Genomic DNA, 23,601 nt, shown 5'->3' on the forward strand with positions numbered 1-23,601 from the left:
TCTCTGAGTTAGTCAAACTTGTCTTTTTTAACACATGGAACAAAAATTGGCGCACATATTTTTGTATCTGTCTGGCAAAAATCCAAGAGCTTTGTCTACTTCTGCTCAGGCTGGTGGATAAAATTTATACCATCAACAAGTAGCAGGGAATGAAAATAATCCATTTCTGTGGATAAAGTAATGGATTTTGCCTGGGTGTCTTTGGAGATATTCCTTTTTTTGTTGTTCTTTTACAGAATAGTGCCTGCTTTGCTCTTCCTACTTTTCCCAAGAACGTAAATTGATGTAAATACAAAGTGGTTATGGACCCCATCGTCTCATCCTATGTTGTATTTTGCTTTGCCCTATTTTAGAATACATTCAAAATCTTGCCCAAGTTTATAGTTTCTGAAACCCCAGTGTCTTATATGAAGGCCATTTAGCTATTTCTTGCCTTCTCTGTTGGTTGTGGTGCCAGACCAAGAGACGGCCCCTGGAGATATTCTCTGTAAACCTTTACTGCTAAAGAAATACTCAGCTGTGTTTATCATTAACCAGGGAGCACTGTTCCTTTAAGAGGTCAAAATTCAGGAAGCTGAAGTTATTCTGATACTGGATACCAGACAAGAGATACAGCCTCCCTCTGGCCGGACCCTTCAAACAAAGAAATCTGTTTCATTTGTAAAGTGGAGGGAGCCCCGTTTACCTCTGTGTTTGTTTGACTGCCTTTGGCAGGTCCTTACATACATCTGATGAATAGATGACTCCATGAACAAGAAAACTGAGGTCAAGCATTTTGGAAGCATCCCATGTCAGATCAGAAGGGACTCGTCTAGTCTTAGAACAGGTGCAGTGAAAGGCCTTTCTACCTTTCTAGACTTGAAAACTTATCTACAGTGAGTATCAATTACTTTTGGAACCAGATACAACTAAAGAAAGAAAAAACAGAACACTCATCAAAAAATAAATAAATAAATAAATAAATAAAAGAGATCTAATTGCTTTTTTAAGGATAGCACTAATTTACTTCCTGACACATTTCTTCAGTGTTTTTCTCATTTGCAGCAAGTGATGTTTTAACAGTGCACAATACACCTACTTGCATACTCAGTGAATTACTGATAAAAATATTAAGTCAACGAACATTTATTGAGCACTTATTACATAGCAGGGTGCTTGCTAGGCACTGTGGGGGGTTGATGGATAAATAATACATGAGTCAGGCCTTCAGGCAGCTCACTGATGATGCAGGTGGGACCAAAGCCATAATTAACAATGAATGGTAGCTTTCAGTGGCAAACTGTTCTTCACAAGCAAGGAACATGCTTTGTCCATATTAAAAAGTATCTGACGGCACGAGGCACATCTCTGATGTGTTTTTTAATTAAACTTTTTGCTTTGAGATCAGTGTAGGTTCACATGTAAGAAATAATAGAGAGCGGGGTACCTAGGTGGCTCAGTGGGTTGGGCCTCTGCCTTCGGCTCAGGTCATGGTCTTAAGGTCCTGGGATCAAGCCCTGCATCCGGCTCTCTGCTCAGCAGGGAACCGGCTTCCCTCCCTCTCTCTGCCTACCTCTCTGCCTACTTGTGATCTCTGTCTGTCAAATAAATAAATAAAATCTTATAAAAAAAAGAAATAATATAGAGCAATCTCATGTACCCTTTACACAGTTTTCCCCAATGGTAACAGCTTGTAAAATTAAAATACAGTATCACAACTAGGATATTGACATTAATATAGTCAAGATATAGAGCATTTCCATCACATGGATCCCTCATGCTGCCCTTTTGTAGCTACACCCAGTTTCCTCCCAGACTCCTCTCTTTTAGCCCTAGCCCCTTGGCAACCACTAATCTGTTCTCTATTTCTGTAAATTTGTCAGTTCAAGAATGTTATATATAGAGAGTCATACAAGATAGAACCTTCTGGATTTTTCTTTTCACCCAGCATAATTCTCCAGAAACTCATTCAGGTTGTTGTATGTATCAATAGTTTGTTTCTATTTGTTTCCGAGTGGTGCCCCGGGGTACAGATGTACCAGAGTTTGCTCACCAGTCTCTTGTCAGAGGGTATCAAGGCTGTTTCTGGTTTTAGAGTATTATGGAGAAAGCTGCTATGAACATTTATGTACATTGTGTGAACATAAATTTCCATTCCTCTAGAATAAATGCCCAGGAGTGCGATTGCTAAATGAAATGGTACATATTTAGTTTTTTAAAGGAAACTGCCAAAATATTTTCCAGAATGGCTGTACCATTTTACATCCCTTTCAGCAACGATGAGTGATTCAATTCCTCCACACATCTCATTGGGGTTTCACTGTCTGTCCTTTAATGACTAATTATTTTGAATACCTTTCCATGTATTTAGTTACCATGACATCTGTATCCACCTCCATGAAATGTCTCTTCATACGTTTTGTCCATCTTCAAATTGAATTGTGAGTTTTTTTTGAAGTTGAGTTTTGAGCATTCTTTATGTATTCTAGACACTAGTTCCTTATCAGATATGTTGTTTACAAATTTTTAGGCCTTTTCATCCTCTTACAATAGGATCTGTAGCAAAAATTTTTTATTTTGATGAAATCCAGTTTATTTATTCTTCCCTTTGTGGATCATGATTTTGGTGTCAAATCTAGGAAATCATTGCCTTGCCCTAAATCCTGAAGATCATCTTCTTTCTAGTGGTTTTTTTTTTTCCCCCTAAGTCCTAAGGTTTTATGTTTTACATTTAAGTCCATAATTCACTTTTTAATTGGCATTTGTATGAGGTGAGAAACTTAGGTCATGGCTCAGAGTTTTTTTGTTTTTTGTTTTTGTTTTTGTTTTGCTTTGTTTTGTTTGCCCATGGACGTCTGATTGCTCAAGCTCCATTTGCTGAAAGGTTACTAGTTTCCTAGAAATTATCACAAACATAGTGGTTTAAAACAACAGAAATATATTTTCTCATGTTCCTGGAATTCAGAAGCCTGAAATTATGTTGACAAGGCTGTGCTTCCTCTAATGGATCTAGCAGAACATCTTTCCTTGCCTCTTCCAGCTTCTAGTGGCTGCTGAAAATGCTTGTGTTCCTTATCTGGAAATCTTAACCTTAATTATATCTACAAAGGCTCTTATTCTAAATAGGTTCACACTCTGAGGGTGCAAGACATCTTTTTGATGCCACAATTCAACCCAGTACAGTTGTCTTCCCTTCTGCTGAATTGCATTTTCATGTTTGCTAAAGATCTGCTGGACATAGCTGTGTGGGTCTATATCTGGGTATGCTATTCTAATCCATTAATTTACATGTCTATCCTTCCACCAGTAATACATAGCCATTATGATTGTAAGTTTTGAATTCAGATATACTGATTCTTCACAGTCTACTTCCTTTTCAAACTGTTTTTAGTTATCCCATATATTGCATTTCCATATATATTTTAAAACAATATTGCAATATCTACAAAAAATTTCACTGGGATTTTGATAGGAATTGTGTTAATTTGGGGAGAATGGAAATCTTTACTCTGTTGAGTTTTCCAATCCATGAACATGGTATGTTTCTCTATTTATTTATATCTTCCTTGAGTTCTTTCATCAAGATTGTTTCAGTATATAAGCTGGGCACATATTACATTAGATTTATACCCACGTATTTCGTTTTGAAAGAGTAATTTAAAATGGTATTGCATTTAAAATTTTGGTGTCCACAGTTCATTGCTAGGATTAGAAATACAATTTATTTCATGTTACTTGCATTCTTACAACCTTGCTGAACTCATTTATTCTAAGAGAATTTTTTTAATTTTGTAGATTTAAAAAAAAAATTCTATATAGACTGTCATGGCCTCATCCAATAGAGATAGTTTATTTTTTCCTTTCCCATCTTGTTATTTTCTTTTACTTGTTATTTTTTTTACTTGCCTTATTGTACTGGCTAACACTTCCACTAAGGTGTTGAGTAAGAATGGTGGGAGCCTTACCTTATTCTTGATCTTGAAGAGAATGCATTCAGTCTTTTTACCACTGAGCACAATGGTAGATTTACATTAAGTATAATGTAGTTTTTTATATAGGTGCTTTATATCAAGTTGAGGAATCTTAAGGATGGACCATAAATAAAGGGCACCCATTAGAAGAAGGAGCCTAGGAAGATTTGGCTAGGTTTCATGGTGGGTTCTTAGCTCAGTAGAGATCCAAGATGTTGTCTCTGAAGGAGACACTTGTCGACAAACAGGGCTAGTCAAGGGGACCAAAAATAACAGTGCTGACTCCTGATACAACATGGTGAACCCTGAATGCACTATGTCCAGAGAAAGGATGCCAGACACAAAAGGACACATTGTATAATTCCATTTATCTGAATTATCTAGATGAGGCAAACACGTCAGGACAGAAAAAAGATGAGTGGTTGCCATGGGCTGAGGGCAGGGGGGAAATGAGGAGTGACTGCCTCATAGGTACAGGTTTTCCATTTGGGGTGATAGTTGTGCAAAATTACAAATATACTTCATGCTATTGAACTGTACACTTTAAAAATGATACATTTTACGAGTATCTTATCATAATTTAAATAAATTCTGAAAAGGAAAAAGAAATTAAAAACTTCAAAAAAACAACAAACTCAGAAGTATTTTTCATCCCTGTGCCCAACAGACATTACTAATTGATCATGGCACTCTTTCTAAGCCGCAATTCTCTCAGCACAGTGCTTTATGTAGGCACTTCCAAACAATAGGAGAAGGCATAGATGAAAAAAATCTGTTTTCCATCTCAGGCAAGGAGCCCATTCTGGCTGCACAGGATGTTCAATCTAGAGCAGCACGATGGATCCCAGATCCCTCCAAAGCAGGCCTGGGGCTGCTCACTTCTCACCTCTTTCAATCAGAATCAGTTCAGAGCTGAGCTGTTGATGGTTCAGAGCTGAGTTGTTGATGCCAACCTCGGTTACAATAGCTCAAGGGCCAAGAGGCAGAGAAAAAAACCAATTGACTTTTCGTATTAGGATCCAACACATAGCAACTCTATATTGTTAATTCCTAACAATTTCAAAGCAGCCTGCTTGCAAGTTGAATTTCAAGGGAGAGATGGGAGTGATTTATGGTGACAGCTATTAAGATTTTAGAGAACATAATACATGTGTTCTTGCTCCTACCATAAAATTAATTGTTGCTAATTAGTCCGGGCTGCCAGCTCACTTGTGTGTGAGAGTCTGTCACACTCCCTTCTCCTGGTCCTGTTAATTAGTCTTCCGAGTCTCATCCAATCCCTGTGTCCTGTAGCTTACCCCTCCCTGTATATTTCTTATTTAAACAATGCTTTTTGTTTTGACTGGTTTAGAATAAAGGTTTGACCTTGGCGGAAGAGAAATCCTTATGGGTAGTCTGATGATGTCAGGTGAGACAAACAATTTTTTGAACACCATCAGGCGTGATTCAAGTGCCTTTGACCCTCAATGAACATCTGTCTCTCGAAAGTTCTTTTTTACCGAGGACTGAATTTCTGTGAAATAATACAATTAAACTTAGGGTACTTGGATCAGGCCATCCCTTTCTGGGCAGCTGGACTCTGGGGCGGAGATCGTTGTGCTGGAGTGCTAGCCCGTACTTGTGGGCAGCAATGGAGACCCCCGGGGACGGGCAGCTCTTGGCTACAGTGACAGCTGTTCGGTCGGGCACATTGGAAAACTCAGCTCCCAGAGAGATGTTTCGAGGTGGCATGGGTACCTTCATGGCGACTGAGCCTGTCCGCAGCCTTGCTGCCCTCAGAGCGGCTCTGGCATATTTGCCCAGGGAGTGCTGGTTGTGTAATTGCTATTGACATTTCCACGGGGAAAGAAGGTCAATTCTGTTGGATTTTTCTGTGAGAGCAGGGTGTCTGCTTTGTCCAACCATCATGCATCTCCAGGCAGCGTGACTCTAAGGGTGACAGCCTCATGAAGTTATTATCACATGTAGCGGCAATAAAAAGAAAAGGTTTTTCCTAAATACAGTTCTGCACCCAATGAAGCTTGTTCACTCCTCTGCTCAATGAGCCAACAAAACAGGCGCAGGAGAGAGAAGAATCCCGTTTACACTGATTGCATCCTGCTTGCCTCTGCCCACCTCCTGTGAGGCGGCTTATTTCACACATCCCCATGACAGAGTAATGTGACTTCATTGACTGGCAAGCAGCTGTTGGTACAGCATGGGTGTGCGTGTGTGTGTAATGCCCACACACTGAAATGAAGAGGGAACGGAAAGCATGACACAGCCATCGAAACTTAAAGGGGAAGGACACCGTTATTATAATTCACTGATGACAGCAGAGGCTGTGGCTATGTTCAAATCTGATCATGTCTACAAGCATACCTGCCAGGCCAGAAAAAGGCAAGCGATTTCAGCCCTGAACCTGTTTTGCTTCTGAGTGTGGCTTCGGATCCTAGGTGCGGAAAGGCTAGATCAAAACCGTGAGACTGTTTGGACCAGATGATCGAGTTATTGGGATCCAGGTTCTCCAATCACCAGTGCTAGACTTGTCCGTGACCGGCCCCTTCTCTGTCTCCTTCTTGCCTTTTGCACAGGCGGCTCGCCTCTTTTGCTTCTGTTCCTTATCCTCTCCTACATCTCCTCGGAGGTGATGTGGGTCCAGTGAAGGGTGACACTGGACCACACCTTCTGACACTTCGATGCAGGAATTCACATGACATGAATCCATAGTTCACCGCATTGGGAAGGTCTGGAGATGAGCCTGAAGGTGTTTGCACATGTGTATAACTGTTTTACTTCTGAGAAGTCTTATGGGTAGTCTGATGATGTCAGGTGAGACAAACAATTTTTTGAACACCATCAGGCGTGATTCAAGTGCCTTTGACCCTCAATGAACATCTGTCTCTCAAAAGTTCTTTTTTACCAAGGACTGAATTTCTGTGAAATAATAATAATTTCTATCCCTTTGATAGAAGACCAAGGGATGAAATAGGAATCTTTTTGACAAATTCATGTGATATTTCTTAAAAATTTTATTTACTTATCTGTTTGAGGGAGAGAGAGAGAGCAAAACAGAGAGCAGGGGAAGGCGCAGAGGGAGAGGGACAAGCAGACTCCACGCTGAGCATGGAGCCTGACACAGGGTTCCATCCCAGGACCCTGAGATCATGACCCCGGCCGAAATCAAGAGTCAGCTGCTTAACCGACTGAGCCACTCAGGCCCCCTAAATTCAAGTGATTATTAATGAACTCTTCACTTTGGCAACTCTGAATCCCTTGGCAGCATGGCTAAGGGGAAATGTGATTGAGAAAAGCTGGTCATGTTTCTGAGAGTCATGTGGAGTATGGTAGCTGAGTGAATAATTCTTTGCTTAGATTGTTGGCTGTTGGGATTTATAGCTTTCTTTTTATTTTCATTGCCACACTGTAACCCAGGCCTAACTTCTTGATTAGGCCTTTATTAATTCAAACATCTAGCTGCTCTCTCTGCATCAGGGTGCACTTCAAACACACTGTGCATATTCCTACCAGAAAATATGTTGCTTATATAAAGCCACACCCTCCCTCAGGAACCTAGGATAGCTCCCACCTACTTATTGGATCAAATCTACTTATTGGATCAAATCTCTCAGCTAGTCCACAGGTGCTCCATGATCTGCTCTTATTTAACCAATGGAAACTTCTATTGCAACCCTAATCCTGCCCCCCATCACTGCACCCTGAATTAACCAGAGCAGGTGTATTCCTACTACCCGGCCTTCGTGCCTTGGCTTCTCCTTGTTTCTTAAGAGTTTTGCCTAACTTTGCCTCTAACTATTCAAAGAGATGCATTCTTCACATTTCAACCCAGCCCTTTTTCTTTTTCTTTTCTTTCTTCTTCCTTTTATTTTTTTTTAAATCTGTGAAGTTTTCCTATAATTCCCACCCACATTAACTTTTCCTTCTTGACTTCCTATCCCTCCAGTAGGCAAATGCTTAGCCCTATTTTTGCATTGGCCTCTTGCATTGATCTTAGTGTCTCATCTGTAAGTTTTACGTCTGGAATGAAGTTTCTTACTTTTGCTCTCCAGAATGCCCGCTCTGCCACTCGGGCGTAAAGAACATTGAATTTGGAATAAAAAAGGCCATACTGGGTGTTTGGCTCTAGGACGGACCCGCTGTGCAGCCTTGGACGAACTCCCTGGCCTCTCTGAGCCTCTGTGTCCTCAGCTGTGGAATTGAACTCAGGAAATTTTCACAGCTTGTTTCACTGAGCTGTTTTAACGTTCGAATAAAACAACATGAAAGAGTACTTTATGAGCCTGAAAGTACTTGGAGAACAGGAGGCCCCAATATTATTGTAGTTGTGTGTCATAGTTAACATTACCTTGAACCACGAAAACGTATGTGTGTCACCTCGTAATCTTGAGTGTGACATTGCTACACAGCAGTGCTCTCCCCACGAAACATTTATAGCACATTTTCTTTGTTAGAGTACTTGCTACTTACCATACAATTTCGTTCTCCTTAGGGGGTATGGGGCAGGCATTTTTATTCCCATTTTACAGCCAAAGGAAAGAAATTGAAGTTGGACAGAGAATTTAAATAAATCGTTCTTGTCACATAGTTAGATATTAGCAGGGATTGGACTGGGCCTTCCTTTCTTCCCATTACTCCCTGCCTGCGATTTGTGGCCATTTTCACTCATCATGCCCCCTGTAACCATCCTGGACCCTGCATAAGGAATACCTTCCTCCTCGTTTCCAACTTCTCTTTCTCCATGGGCGTTTTCCTCCTTGGCCTTCATGGGTTCTTGGATGGTTAGTGTGGTTTCATCTAGGCTTGTGATCCCCGTGCCCCTGCGTAAGATGACAAAATCTAAGAATATTTTGCAGTACCTTACCAACATCACTGGTTCAGTCAACCATTGCTAGGTGGGGGATCCCACCTAGTGCCAGAGTCCCATGGTAGGCCCCACTGTACACTATTTCTCCTGAGAAATAAGGTTCTTCCTACAGTCTTGTCTGCCCAGGGCCCAGTGAGACTACCAAGCAGGGCTGGATATATTTTAGCGATAGCCCCAGGGACAAACTGTCCTCAGCTCATTCCTTCCTCAACTTCAGCATACCATAGAATTTAACTTTGGCGTATTCTTGAATGGATTTGTTTAATATAATCTACTCCAAATATATGATATCATTTCAGTACTTTGGACCACGCCAACCCTGAATGTAAGTGGTTTGTATTAACAGAAGTTATAATCACATTCAGTATAAGTCATTCCCTTTGTAATAACAGCATTGAAACTCTCACAGGAGATAGCAGTTTCTATGAAAGACTGCCTTATAAAATCCATGGAACCATAATGGGAGCTAGATTTGTCTGACCCTCTCTAGTTTCCCAACAGGACCCCAAGACCCAATGGGTAGGAACTGTTCTCTCCTCTTTCAAGCAGTGTTATTGGGTGAATGTTATTTAGTTGTGTACTTCTTACAACCTTTGTCCAAACACAGAGCTTATATCATTAACTGCAAAATTTGGAAGCATTCCAGCTGACAGAAGCCCATAGAACAAGTCTTTATCATAAGACAGAGAGGAAAGGGACCCGAGCACCATGACTCTCACATTATAAATCTGCTCACAGCTCATAAACCGCCTTCATCACCATGATTCTTGACATGAATTCACACCCAAGGTTTTGCAGCTCACCAAAGATGGAGAGTGTAAATAGGCAGAAGACAAAAGAGATAAGTCCACTAGCTATGGAAGAAGGGTAATTTGACTTCCAGGGACAGACTATAGCAATATTCCATGGACTTCATATTACCTTAATCTTCCCTGCTTTCCTCCGTTCTTACTCTCTTGAGCTATTTATTATATTTGGATGATAAATGTCTATAATGAGAGGGATCAGAGTATAATGAAAATGGCATTGTATTTAAGGACAAGCAAATGGGTTTTGGGTCTTGGTTCAGCTCTGGGAAATAAGCACTTTTATTGTGCCTTACTGTCCTCATTTATAAAATGGATAGGTTATTTAAGGTCTTATTTGAGCTCTTGGAGAACATCCCATCTGCTCTGAAGACTCCAAGAAGCACTTCCTTAGAAAGGTAGTGAAGATATTCCATCTGGACTGTTGAGCTGAGCATAACCATACCGAGAAGGGAAGGAGAGGTGGAAATCCTTAATGGGTAAGATTTCTCAATAGATTTCTGGAAGAGAGATAGTGTGTGGTCGTCATATGCATGCGTGAAACACAGTGGAAGAATCTTCATCTCAGAATATGCTGTAGGGGTTCTGAGGTGGAGGCAGGATTGCCCTGTTGTTCTCCAGGCTTGGAGCCAACAAATGCAGCAGGTAGAGTAGTGAGTATCTGTGGGAAAGGGCTTACACATACTGGGAGGGCAACTGAATGAGTGGTATGCCCCATCCCCTCCAATCTGGCAGAGAAACAGATAGCCTCCCATTATTTATCCTCAGATCAAAAAAAAAAAAAAATGGAAAGCACATCTATGCAGAAATTGCCAGATTGCCTTAGAGGATGAGGGCTAATAGTATAGATATTGAAGCCCCAGAGTGACATTCTCTTTGTCTAGCATGTTTATGCTCCTGCTTAATGGTCCACTTTTTGCGTATGTGTCCTAAAGCAAGGCCTGTTTATCTATGTGTTCTACCAGTGACAGTGATCCAATTCCTAAGCAATAGCACTATCTAAAAACAGAATTACTGACATAAGAGCTCAAGAAAACCTTACTAGCTACCCATCCTTACATATAAATAAAATTCAAGATCCATCATACACATGAGGATGATAAGCACTGAAAGAAAGGATCCAAAGAGAAACACTGACCTTGGAGGAAGCAGAAGTATTTTTGGAATCAGAAGAGAATTAGAAAAAAACAAGTGTTCTCTGACTTGAGATTTTTATATAAATAAATCAAAATCAGGTAGCTATGAAAAATAAATCTTAGAAAACATGAAGGAACTCATAAAAATTAGATACATGATGGCTGAACTGAAGGTTTCCATTACAGGTCTGAGAGAAATTCAAGAAAATTTTCCAGAACAAGAGCAAAAAGGCAGAGAGACAAGGCTGGAGAAGAAAAGACAAGGGACATAGAGAAGCAATTCATAAGAGAGAATTCATACAGTTCAACTGCATGAGAGGTGACAAATGGCTACTAAGATTTCCAAATAGCAATGAGAACACAGAAAAATGGTAGAGAGAAATTTAACAAAGAAAAAAACAGAAGTCAATTTCCCACCGTTGAAGAAGCCCCAGGCCTCAGATTGAAAGGTCTTCCAGGTCCCAACAGGATAAATGAAAAATCGACTGATTTGAATTAGACGCTAGGACAATCTTGATGGTAGGGGAGAGAAGGCATTTGATTTTGATACTTAGATACATCCTGCTTTGAATGGCCCAGAAGTTCTCTCTGTGACATTAGACACATCAAAAAGGAAATGAAGTCCTGCCACCTACTTAGCCTTGTGGCATAAAGTGTTTAACTGGTTGTATTGAAATAAACTGTTTATTGCTTTTCAATTTTTAGTCACATAAGACACAAATTGTAGCATATCATAAGTTGAACCACATATAATAACAGTCATGACAGAGTTGCAGTAAAGGTCAAGCTCAAAGAATATGTGAAGTTACTGGGGTAGAGTTAAGGGGGCTAATAGGCTCATGGTATACAGAAGAGTCTAGCATAATGGCTTTAAAAAGGTTAGAGTATGATAGACTATCAGTAGAAGAACTGAAAATAATTCAGCTCCCAGTTATTGGGAAAAGGTGAGAGATAGTGTGAGTGAAATCCTTCCCTTGAGTAGTGGACAATTGCTAAGTGTCTGAAATTGGGAAAACAGGAAGAAAGTGTACATATTGATTATAGTCATGGAAGAAATCTGTAGAATTCAAACTGGATTGAATCAGACACCCCACCCAAGAGAATGGGGTTGAGGATAGGGAAGCCTGTAGAGGGGTACAATTTGTTTCCATCATGAGTTCTTCAGTACTATTTGATTTGTTACCCTGTCCATGTATTGCTTTCCTTAATATATTCTTGAAAATTAAAAGATATGGCTTCTTTTCTAACATTCAGAAGTTCTGTTTGCAAACCTAATAGCCAAGCGATAAATTAGGTTAAGCCATACGAAATAGCTGGTATTTGTCACAGTTGGGCCTGCACAAATGGAAACTTCATTTAGTTCAACCTAAATGGCTTTCAGATTTGGGACTTTAATATGGACACGTCTTAACAGGTAGGTCCAGTGGACGAACCAGTCCTTGACAACCTGGCATTTGGGAAATATCATAATCAATTATGGCCAACATGGCCCTTCTTTCCAACCAACATTTCAAGCGATGATCAACTTACAATGGAAAACTCACAAGGCACATCCTCCAACACCACATCATTTACTCAAAGAATTTGACTCTTTTTATTCTAGATATGCTTAACCCTGTATTTCTTACATCTGTCATAGCCGTTTTGATATTCTGCCTTTGACAACTGTTATTTGTATATCTGCCCATCTTTTGAGGGAAAGAGCCATATTCTCCTGGGGAAGAGTACATGGTTCTGAAACCAGTCTGAGCTTGCCTTGCCCACTTTCCAGCTGTGTGGCTTTGGACAAGTTACTTAACATCTCCAGCACTCAGTTACTACATTCCCTAAAAGGAGACAATGATGTCTCTCCCCAAGTCCTTCAGAACGTCTCAAGAAGATAATGTGTGTACAGCATTTAACACAATGCTTAGCACACAGCAGAGGTGTAATTAGCATCCACTGACAACCTCTTCTCCTTCTTCATCCTTAGGCCTTCCACAGCACCCAATATAGCTCTCTTCACATAGATGCTTAAATGGTAAAATGAGGAGGTGGGGGGGGGATTGAAAGATGCGACAAGTATCACAAAATCCTTTGAAGAAAATAAACACTAGTATTCCTTCCAAAATATGAGTTCTAAAATAAGCATATTAAAGAGGAAATATCATCAGACTCTGCTATGCATATTAAATGGACAGAAAGCCCTCTAGAAATGGAAAACTTTTGGGATGCACCCAAAAATCCTGTCACCCCTCCTCCTTCAGATATTGGCCATATATTGTTGGTTATGAGCTCTCCTGGAGTTGGGGAAGAGGCTAGGGCCATGGAAAGCAGCCCGAGAAGCTGGCATGGAATTCCAGACCTCATAAAATGCCCACTGGCCTCCCACTGTACCTTAAGCTAAGCCCTTGCTCCCTCTTGAGTATAGAGATTCCCTCATAAAGATTCCAGTCTGGGAGCACCTGGGTGACTCAGTGGGTTAAGCCTCTGCCTTCTGCTCAGGTCATGATCTCAGGGTCCTGGGATGGAGCCCCACATTGGGTTCTCTGCTCAGTAGGGAGCCTGCTTCCCCACCCTGCCTTCCTCTCTGCCTACTTATGATCTCTGTTAAATAAATAAATAAAATCTTAAAAAAAAGAAAAAGACTCCAGTCTGCATTTCTGAGGTTGGCTCAATGGTTCCACAAGCCTTTCCCGAGGAACCCACTTGCCTAGTACTTTGCTTGTCCTTCCCATCACCATTGATCCCATTGTGATCTAGAATGTGTGTGCTAAATTGTGCACACCAAGAAGACAGTCACTATGTTTATGTTAGACACAGGTCAGGGAAGCCCTGAATGCCCACCAGTCTGAGTTCAGAATTACCCTCACCCATAGCTAAAGATGTGTTGCATGATGGGAGCATTCACATCTGTGTACGTTGGAAAAACCCAACGATCCTTAAGAAGTCAATTAGGAAACTGTAATGGCTACCAGTTGAAGTTACTGAAGGGGGGAAAGTTTGCATGGGGAGGTCCCAGATGGTAAGACAGGCACCAGTGTCGAACCCTCAAATGGAGGCTTGTGCATACAGCTTAGGAGGGGGCGCGGGTCATGAAAGGGATGTTTTCCATCCCTGGGAGCAGAAGGAACATTAGAGCTCAGGGACACAGGGTCAGAGGGGCAGACAGATAAGACTTTCTTGCCCACCTGCCAGGATTTCGTGCAATCACTAGGCATAATTATTCTTGAAAATATAAACATTGCCGGGGCTGACTGACAAGTATTGTTCCAGCAGGGAGGGCTGTCAGGGCAAATCAATCCAACTCCACCACCTGCCAGTGTGTAAAACAGATATAATTTTGGCTGTTAGGGGCTGTCAAAGCGAAGGATGTGCCGTATGTGTATTTTGAAGTGTGGTGTTCCCTTCCGTCTCACAGCTTGAAAGATGGTTTCTGGGGCTTTCCCCCCTTCCCGGATGTTTTCTAGAAGAAGGTTTTGGATTTGAAGTTCAAATAACCCCGTCACCTTTATCCCTTGTGACGTAGAGTTTCAATAATCTCCATTCCCACTCGTCTCCCCCAACAGCTGCCCTGCTCTCATTCAGCACGGGGTCTAAAATTTGGTTTAGGATGGAAGGGTCCTTTGCTGTCGCTGGATGTTGTCTGAGGCAGCCACGTAGCTAGTTTGGTGCCCTCCCAGGAATGTAAAATTGTTTGCCAGAGTGTCTTGCCCGTCACCGGACCCCATGGCAGGCTTAGCTTAAAAGCTTATGAAAATTAACTCATAATTTGGATCCGAGCTTCCTGGTCTGTGCTTAATGCGCCCCTTGGGAATCCCTGGAAGTCCTCCTTCCGTGGCCACATGCTGCGGTAAGCAGCAGAGCGAGGCCCTCAGAAGGCGACTCCCTCAAACTCTCTATTCTCCGGCTCAGAATGTTTCCATACCTTGCGCACTCTGCCCCCAGTGGCTTCCCCCGGAATCTATCCTATCCGTTTCCTCCCTCCCTTCTTCCCATTTACTTCTCACTTAACTCCTGTGCCCCCAGCAGGCTCACTCCTGGCCCTTTCTCCTGCCTTTCACAGGTGTCCATTTTGGTCCCATGGCTCCTTGTTCTCTGTGTTGATCGCCTAATGTGTTCTAGGCCCAGCAGCGGGTGTGGGGATATCACATCCCCAAGGCATTCTTGAGCATGCCCCTAGACCTTGGTTTTTGTGCCATTCTGATGGGATACCATCATACCTTGCACTGTTTTCTCTGATGGTGGCTCTCGTGCTATGTGTTCATTTCTTACGAAGATCACTATTTACTCTGTGGGCATTGTTGAGGACGCTGATCCCCTGTGTAAAATCCATTTGGTATATTCCTTCAAAAACTAAATGCCATGAAGAATCTCACTTACCATAAGGATTTTTTGAGCTTTTACTTCTGGATCATCCACATTTTATTAAGTATTGGGTTTCTCTTTGGTTTCTGCTGCCAGGAAGCTCGGATCCAAATTATGAGTTAATTTTCATAACCCCATGGGACCCCTAGAATCTGCACATTTGCATTTCTACTTAGCACCTTGTCTTGGCCTTCTATTCCACTTTTCCTGACTCGAGTTTTTATTTGGGTGTTTTGCTTTTCTTTGCATGGTCCCATCAAGTACCTACAATCCTTTGTGAATGAAGCAAAGGTGTTAGGAAAAGATATGATAGATATAAGCATATTTTTCTGCTCCTTGAGATTGTGAGTTGCATGAGCTCAGGGATTATTTTGCTCATCCTTTTCACTGGGCCCCAGAGAAATGCCCAGGCTATAGTAGGTGCTTAGTCAAAACTTACTGAACTAAACTGGCAAAAGTCGACCCACCTATCTCTAGATAGAAAAAGTCCAGTTCATCTGGCTTTTCTTTCACTTTGTTTTCTATCAGAAGGCCAAGGCAAAGTAGAACATTGTAGTAGAGTAAATTTTAACTCTGCCCCTTATTGGTTGTACAGCATTGGATGAGTTACTTAGCTCACCTGATCCTCTTCTTTTTACTTTAATTTGAAAATGGATGTAAGGATACCCTACCGGATTACTATGAAGATTGATAATTCTTGTAAACCTCAGCACATTTTCTGCCCCATAATAGCAATCTGTGCATGTTAGGCCCTCCCCGTATCCTCATTTCACTGGAAATAGCACTTGGGAAAGGATAAGTGGGTTGCTCTATGACCACCAGTAAGTCAATTAATTGCGGTGTCATCTGTAAAATAAATGTAACTGTTGACCTCATTCGGGGAGATATGAAAATTAATTGATGTTAATGCACATTGGGATTTTTTGTTGAAATGTATTTAAGAAGAGCTCAGGATGAATCCATGTTCTTTTTCATCATTAATATTATTTATGAATATTTGGCCTTATCTTGTCCTGGTGTGTTTTATGTCTGTGGTCTTAATTGCATTTATTTCCAATTTAGCACCACCTTGTATTTTGATAAAAATGTAGATGAAATTCAAAACCATAGTTCCAGTCTTTCATGCAACTTTATTTTTACAAGGTGGGTGATTTTACCTGTTTCAGTAGGCTGCCCGTGAAACAGACATTAAGATATTTAGTAAATGACATTTGTTCATCCTATATAAAAATCAAGTTCAAGCTTTTTCCAAGGCATTTAAGTTTCATTTCTCACTTTTTGTAATTGTCTTATTTTGTTAGCAGTTTTCTGATGAAATTCCTCCTTACGAGAGGCTTGGTCCATTTCAGATGAAACATGTGAGTGTTTCAAGTATTTCTGATAGAGGAGATATTAACTAGATGCAATGCTTATTTTCACTTTAATGCCAGGAGGCCCTGGCTACCTTGGGTGGGTCTCAAATGGGGGCCTGTGTTAGAGAGTCCGGGCTCAGTCACCTCCTAGCTGTGTGGCCCCGGGAAAGATGCATCACTGTTCTGAGCCTCACTTGTGACTACCAAACATGAGGAGGTTGAAGTTCTTTTTGCTATCATAGAACCCAGTCCCTTGAGAGAGAACTGCTGAGGCTGACCCTATATTCGGATCTGTAGGGAAACAGAGAGATCGTATCTCTGTAGAATGTTGTCTTCTAGGACATACTACTTTTTACCTTTCTGCTTCAAAGTTTAGAATAGTCTTCCTTTTAACTGTAGATCACTTAGTACTTGGCATATATTAGAGATTTCAATTAATGACTCAATTTAAGGGTCATAGGCTAAGCGGGATATATCCACTAGGCCAAGGGGCTTTCTATGAAACCCCATTACTGAGGAAATTGGAAGAATACATTTTCAATTTCACCTTTAAGTGGGTAGTTTTATTTATGTATTTATTTCATTAGTTTTAGATTTGGTAGTAATGGATATAGATGGAGATTAATACTTCATCTATAGCCTGTGTGTCTATAGAGATTATCTGCTTCTGGGGAATATCAATACCAGGAATTTGATTTAAGCCATCTGAACCTGCAGGCACCTCTGTGAGCTACTGGAAGTACTTGGGAGGAAACACATCTGTCAGGGGTTGTAATGTGATACTAACATGAAACTGGAGATCTACTCAGTTTTCTGGTCCTCAGGAAGCAAATGGCCAAGGGCACCAAATTTCTATTCTGGAAAATTCCATTAAAGGCAAGGATGTCCAGATAGTTTTCAGGCACTCATCTTGATTACCATTGCCGGTCCTCAGTTTCTCTCTGATTCCATAGAGTAGATTGAGTTGTTCAGTAATTTAATCCTGTGCTTTGTTTTCACTGTATTGGGGGACGTAGATCAGTCTGCAGTGCACATGACTTTGGTGTATTTCCATCTTGCCTTGATACCTCCTTGTCTTCTGGCAAGGCAAGTTTTAAAGAGAAACTTTTCTACAAAACTTTTTTTTTTTTTTTAAATCAACTGTTGTTTTGAGTTTTCCTCCAAGTCTAGGAAGACACTGATGCTAGAGTTTGTGTTTTCATATTTTTTTTATTAGTTGTTCATGTTGGGTTTGAGATGATTTTACTCATGTCTCAGGAGCTAAGAACAGACAATTGACTGACTCCAGAAAAAGAAGCATGTAAAAATTTTACATGCTTACCTGATAGCTTATTTATCATTGGGATCTTTAGACTCACTTCAGTCAGAATATTTTGAATCAAATGAATCTAAGTGTTCACAGGGCCCATTAACAGTGTGATTCCCAGTGCTCATCCACAGCAAAATCAAGAGCTTGTGAGGAATGTGCATCAGTGCATTCCTTCCTTCCTTAAGACAGTCTTGCTCCCAGAGAAAGTCACCTTAATGCCATCCAGACAACCAACCCAAACCTCCCAACACCTGGCTCTTAGCTGCACCAATAAAAGACTCAGATGAATGCAGCCCAGTGTTTCTGCAACTTAGGCAAGTTACTAAGCATCTTTGTGCCTTGGTTACTGGGAATGATGGCATGAGTAGGGTGGAAAGGGATAGAGTAAATTGGGAGATCAATGGGTAAGAGGAGTAATTAGCAATGAGGGAGCAGAAGTGGAGTAGACTGCTGGATCCTTAAAATAGATCTCTGAGATTGCTGGGGCTCTGGCAGGAGAAAATGGGTAGTGGTCAGAAGTCAGGCACACGGACCCCCACGTACCTGGGGAAAGGTTGGGGGTGACCTCCCTTTGAGGCCATGGAGATCTTCGGGGCATAGCCAAGATTTTGTATGAGTCAAGGAGGTCGAGGGAGACCTAAGGAGAAGTTGGGGATATAGGGAGCTGGCGGGTGAAACGAGGCCAGAGGGCCCTGTGGGAGGGTCTGTAAGAGGGGTGAAGAGATGGGCACTGATGAGTGGTGTTGGAGTAAAAGGTTGAATAAGGAGGGATGTCCTGAGACGTTCTGAGGACTTCCAGTGGTGATGGAGGGAAACAGGAGATGGGGCAGGTGGGGACGAGTCCCAGTGATCTCTTAGAAGAGATTGGGAAGAAACTCTTAGCTCAGTGATGTGAGAGCTTCAGGTTAGTTTTTGTCCCCACCCCTGACCTCGGAGAATTAGGCTGCTTTAGTGCCTACATACTGCTTTCAAGGTCAGCATAGGAAAACTGGTCCCATCGATTTTAGTTTTAAAGGTGATAGAATTGTGGCTTTATCCATAGCTTTATAAACTTCAACTTATTCTCTACTTATAAACTTCTAACTTCTTCTCCTGTTTGGAAAAATTTTAATAAAAGAATAAATAAATGGAAAGAAGGAAAGAAAGAAAGTGTAAACCAAAAGCAAAAAAATAAATAAATAAATAAATAAAATTAAATACTTGCCTTGATTTGGTGAGAAAGTAAATCAAGTGACAATTTAATTCTCAATTAACGTGTGACAACCATGAAGTTAAATATTAGATTTAAATATGGCAGCTAATTCTCTGTAAGAATTACGTTTGTCTCTTTATATGGGCACTCTACCTAATGAACACATTTCTCTTCTCTTAAATTCAGCCGTTGCTACTGGAGCATGAGAAATTAATATACGTTCTTATATTCATTAATACTGTTGCTCATAAAAGACCTTTTGATTTTTTATCACCCTGAGTTCCCAGAGGCTCATGAAAGCCATCATAGCTCCAAACCACATGAATTATCAGGGGAAAAATCCTATTACAGCAAAACCTTAATCACTGCTTGCATTTTTTAAGAAATTGTATCTAAAAAGAAACTGCAGAGCAGATCCATCAACATAGAATGAATAAATAAGTGGTGGTATAGTCCTTTCTCTGTATATTATGCAGTAGTAAAAGCAAAGGAATTGCTATTATACACACTGTAGCTCAGTGTAACTCAATCTCAAGGACATTGTTGAGTGAAAAATGCAAGACGTCGAAGAATACACACTGTCTGTTTCCATTTACGTAGCAAAGTCAAACAATATCTCATTAGGGATATAGCATTAGTAACAAACCTATGGAGGAAATGATTAACACAAAATTCAGTCTAGTAATTACCCCCGGAAGAGAGTGAGAAAGTGGATACCATCAAGAAAGAATATGGTAGCATAGTGGCGCTTTCACCATACTGGTGATAGTCTGTTTCTTGGGTGGAATGACAGGTTTATACTATTTAAATTACAGAAATATGCTTAGTATTTCCTTTTGTTTTCAAAGTTCAGTTCACATTCAACGGGGAAAAAGGCTTTTAAGAAAGATCATCAAATTAAACCACAGTAATAAATCTTCTACGGGCTCAGCACCTGAGGCATTACACATGATTATAGAAGATAGACAGGGTTGCTCTTAGTCTCAGGGTGTTTACAGATGTGCAATAATTGTGAGATAAGCAAGAATTCAACTAAGCATAAGTCGTGATGTACTATGAATTCAGAGAAGGAGGTCTTTGATGGTCAGAGCTGTCTTGGAAACCCTCTCAGGAAGTGAGAATTTGAACTGGCCTTTGAAGGGTGAACTAAACAGGAAGCTGGGAGAGTATGTTTACTTTTTATTATTTACATATTTCTATTTCTCTTGCCATGTGTAACACAGTTTACTATGGAAAAGCAACTTCGTGTGTGTACTCTGGATTCAGACAGACCCGAATTCAAATTTCAACTCCTCCATTCCCACGCTGAGAATCACCGAATTTTCTCCAGACTCAGTTTCCCCACTTACAATATACAAACAGAGATGCTTCCCAGGGATGTGGGAGTAAAATGAGAGAATACCGTTAGGGACACGTTCCAAGCTCCAGAAGTCTTCCCAGTCTTTCTTTAATACCGCCATTCAGGGATGAGGCATCCTGGAAAGAATGGCGGCCAATGACCTTGTCGAAGCCTGGGCTGAGGGCTGAGCACTTGACAGTCAGGGGAAAGAGGAACAAGCTCCCATGACAGCCCTGTCCTCCACAGAGTCTCCTTTTGGACTTTCCACTGGCTCTGTCCTTCTGAGCAATGCTTCGCTCTGCTCTCCTCCTTGCAATGGATGGGCTTCCAGAGAACCTTGGCAGCCTCCTGCCTTATTCCTCAGGAAGGCGTATAGATGAGTTGACATGGGCCGGGTCCACTCTAGACAGGAGGGAGAAATATTTTCTCTTCACGCCATGCGTCTATTCTTGTCTCTACTTGGCTTTGGAGAGCCAAAACTAAGGCATGATCTTAGAAAGGGCTCAGGAAACCAGCTGCAGCATGGTCTAGACATTTCTGGAATGAGAAAAGAGTCTCAACCCTGGTCAAGTCCAGCTCACCAGGAGGACAAAGCTCTGATTAGCCATGCCCAGATCTTGCCTCTTCCCTCTGTTTCCTCTGAGCCTCCCCTCTATAAGTCTGAGGCATCTTAACAAAGAAATAGAGATTCCTGGCTCTTTCTCTGCCTTTCCCCCACGAGAAACATGACAAACAAGTATATGCAAAGCATCTGGCTTGTGAGAGGTCTGCTGTTAATATCTCATCTTTTCCCATTTCTCCCTTCTCCTAAGTTGGGAAGTTCATTAATGACATTCTGTAGCCAATGGGGAAGTCACTTCTTCAGTTCTAGCGAAAGTAATAATTGAGCTCCGGAGAGCACGCTGTGTAACCTCCTTCCAGCTATTTGGGGTGCACAGTGAAGATGGGTACTGAGCCTCTCTTTCGGTTTACTGGGGCAGAGGGGAAAAGCTCAGGAGGCGGGCCCCTGACTCCCACCTTCCGCCGTCACCTCCGTGTGCATCGATTCCAATTTCCACTCTGTCTTTGTTTTACAGTTGTTCAGCACATCAAGAGACATAACATTGTTCTGAAAAGGGAGCTAGGCGAAGGAGCCTTTGGAAAAGTTTTCCTAGCTGAATGCTATAACCTCTGTCCTGAGCAGGACAAGATCTTGGTGGCAGTGAAGGTAAGAGAACACTCCAGAATGTCTCATTATCCGTGGTTGCACTCACGTGTGGAAGTAACGTTATTTCATGTTACAGTTGGCCAATTCAGGAGCAAATTATGTCTGCTCCAGTGGATGTGTTTGAATTTTCTGGAATTAAGTGGACAGTGGGAAGGGTGTTTGGGGCACATGTAACTGTTGGAGCTTCTTCTCAGGGGCGACCCACCAGTCCATGGGCTGTGGAGCGCTCTGGGCTATTCTTACAAGTCAATGTTAACTAAACACTGAGTGGAGGTCAGTAAGGTTTGACAGAATTCCCCCAGACACATATTGGAGCCTCAGTCTGTGTCCTTGGGATGGCTCAGTGCTTGTGCCAAGCTCAGCTGTAGTTTGTCCTCAGTGGGGGCCCTAGGAGGGAGACTGGAGTCCGCTTTTCCTCTCAGCCCTCTGCTCTGCTGACTTCTACTGTTACACCTTACCCTGTCCCTCCCGAATGTCCCCAGAGCCCCAGGATTGCATACAGGGCTGCATGATTCCGTCCTGCGGTAGATGGCATCTCTCGGGATTCCAGCACCCCAGGAGACACGCGGTTTTACTGAAATAATGGAGGCTGAAAGTCCCTAATTCCCACCACTGCCCCCTCCCCCCAAACTCAAAAAGGAGACCTGGTCTTCAGTAAGATAAATGTTACTGGAGGGGATGAATTTTCCACTGAGCTCTCTAAAACATAGGAATTAACAAAAATAGCACAAAAGACTTCAGCAGATCTTTTACATATGCATTGTCAAAACTAAAAAAAAATCCCAACTCACCAAGGTATTGAATAATATATGTAAAAGACTTAAAAGAGGCCTATATTTATAAAATGAATTAAGTGGCAAAGGAATATGGGCTTGGCTAGTATAATAAGATGTAGCTTCTTGGCTTCATGGAAGATGATTGGGTTTTCTTTGTTTCTGCCAAACAGAATGCAGCGTTCATTTACTAGTTACAACCAGGACAAGCTTCATGTTTAAAAGTCAGCTGTCTATTCCATTAGTGCTGTACTTTGCATCAAAGTATTCTACTGTATACATAATAGGTAATTGAGGAGAGAGAAACTTCTGGAACTTACTCATCCTGTGGACTAAATACACTTTCTGTTAAAACCCATCCAAATGAAGAAACAGTGCATTTGCTTCCCGGATATCATCCCAACCTGAGTGGCCCGGAGGCTCTTAGACGCTCACCAAAGGTTTCTAAAAGCTGCACTTTGGAACGAATAAAGGACAGAACTTTCTAGGGAGGGTAAATGTAATATCAGTAAACATCGTCTCACTAAAGCTAGGCAAATGGAGAGGGAGAGGGAGCCAGAGGAGAGGAGACAGGAAGATGCTGGACAGATGGGAGGTCAAATGGGGTAAAAGGTGTAAAATAAGAATCCCTCCATGACTCGGGCGGTGTTGGGGGGAGGGGTGGTTATTCCTGCTGTTGAGACTGCTTCCTCTTTTCTTTCATTTACCCAGAAAGTTTATTTTTTAAAGCACAAAATGTTCAGAACATTTGGCAGTGTTCTCTCTGCAGTCTTTGCTTTCCTCTGCTGCTTTTTCCCCTCACGTTGGATAAATGGGACCAAAAGGTGCCTCTATTTTTGTAGATTCATAGACTGATAAAATATGAGCGCTAGAAGCAGCTTAGGGAAAATCTGATCCTAATCTAGCCATGAGTTATATGCAAGGACATTGAAGACCAGGGATTCCTGTTCTGGAGTCATGTTTCCTCCTACTGATATCTGGAGGCCCCCTAGGGACCTAAGTCAGGCCTTCAGATTCTGAATTCAGATTCTTGATTCCTGGGGTCACAAGGTGAGCATCTTGGAATGTGAGAAAATTCAGGGAGATTAGGGAATCCTAGATGACAGTGTAGGAGTAGCTGAGGGACCTCAGCCAGATATATAGAGAGAGGCACCAAATTTCTTAGTGGGGAAAGCCTTTCATTTGAGTGTCGTTCCGTATTCTCCGCCTGCTTCACTGTTCTCTGAACGCCCTTGAAGAGAGGGTGTTCCCCAGCTACATTTGGGTCACCGTCAACTCATGTGTCGCATTTCCTTCCCAACACATGCTAGGACAGGGTTTCAGGGC

The 23,601-nt window shown here is 41.6% G+C and overlaps 1 protein-coding gene across 2 annotated transcripts in view; it reads left to right on the forward strand.

The window, feature by feature from the left end:
- NTRK2 (neurotrophic receptor tyrosine kinase 2) overlaps positions 1 to 23,601 on the forward strand; it is a 324,578-nt gene that overhangs the window by 216,271 nt on the left and 84,706 nt on the right. For both annotated transcript variants that reach the window (XM_004774102.2, XM_045086077.1), the window contains one exon: positions 21,372 to 21,502. In XM_004774102.2, coding sequence (XP_004774159.1) covers positions 21,372 to 21,502 — 131 coding nt within the window. The remainder of the gene's footprint in view (positions 1 to 21,371; positions 21,503 to 23,601) is intronic.

This window comes from Mustela putorius, unplaced genomic scaffold, assembly GCF_011764305.1.
Source record: "Mustela putorius furo isolate JIRA1106 unplaced genomic scaffold, ASM1176430v1.1 tig00000876_pilon_pilon_pilon, whole genome shotgun sequence".
Lineage (NCBI taxonomy): Eukaryota > Metazoa > Chordata > Mammalia > Carnivora > Mustelidae > Mustela > Mustela putorius.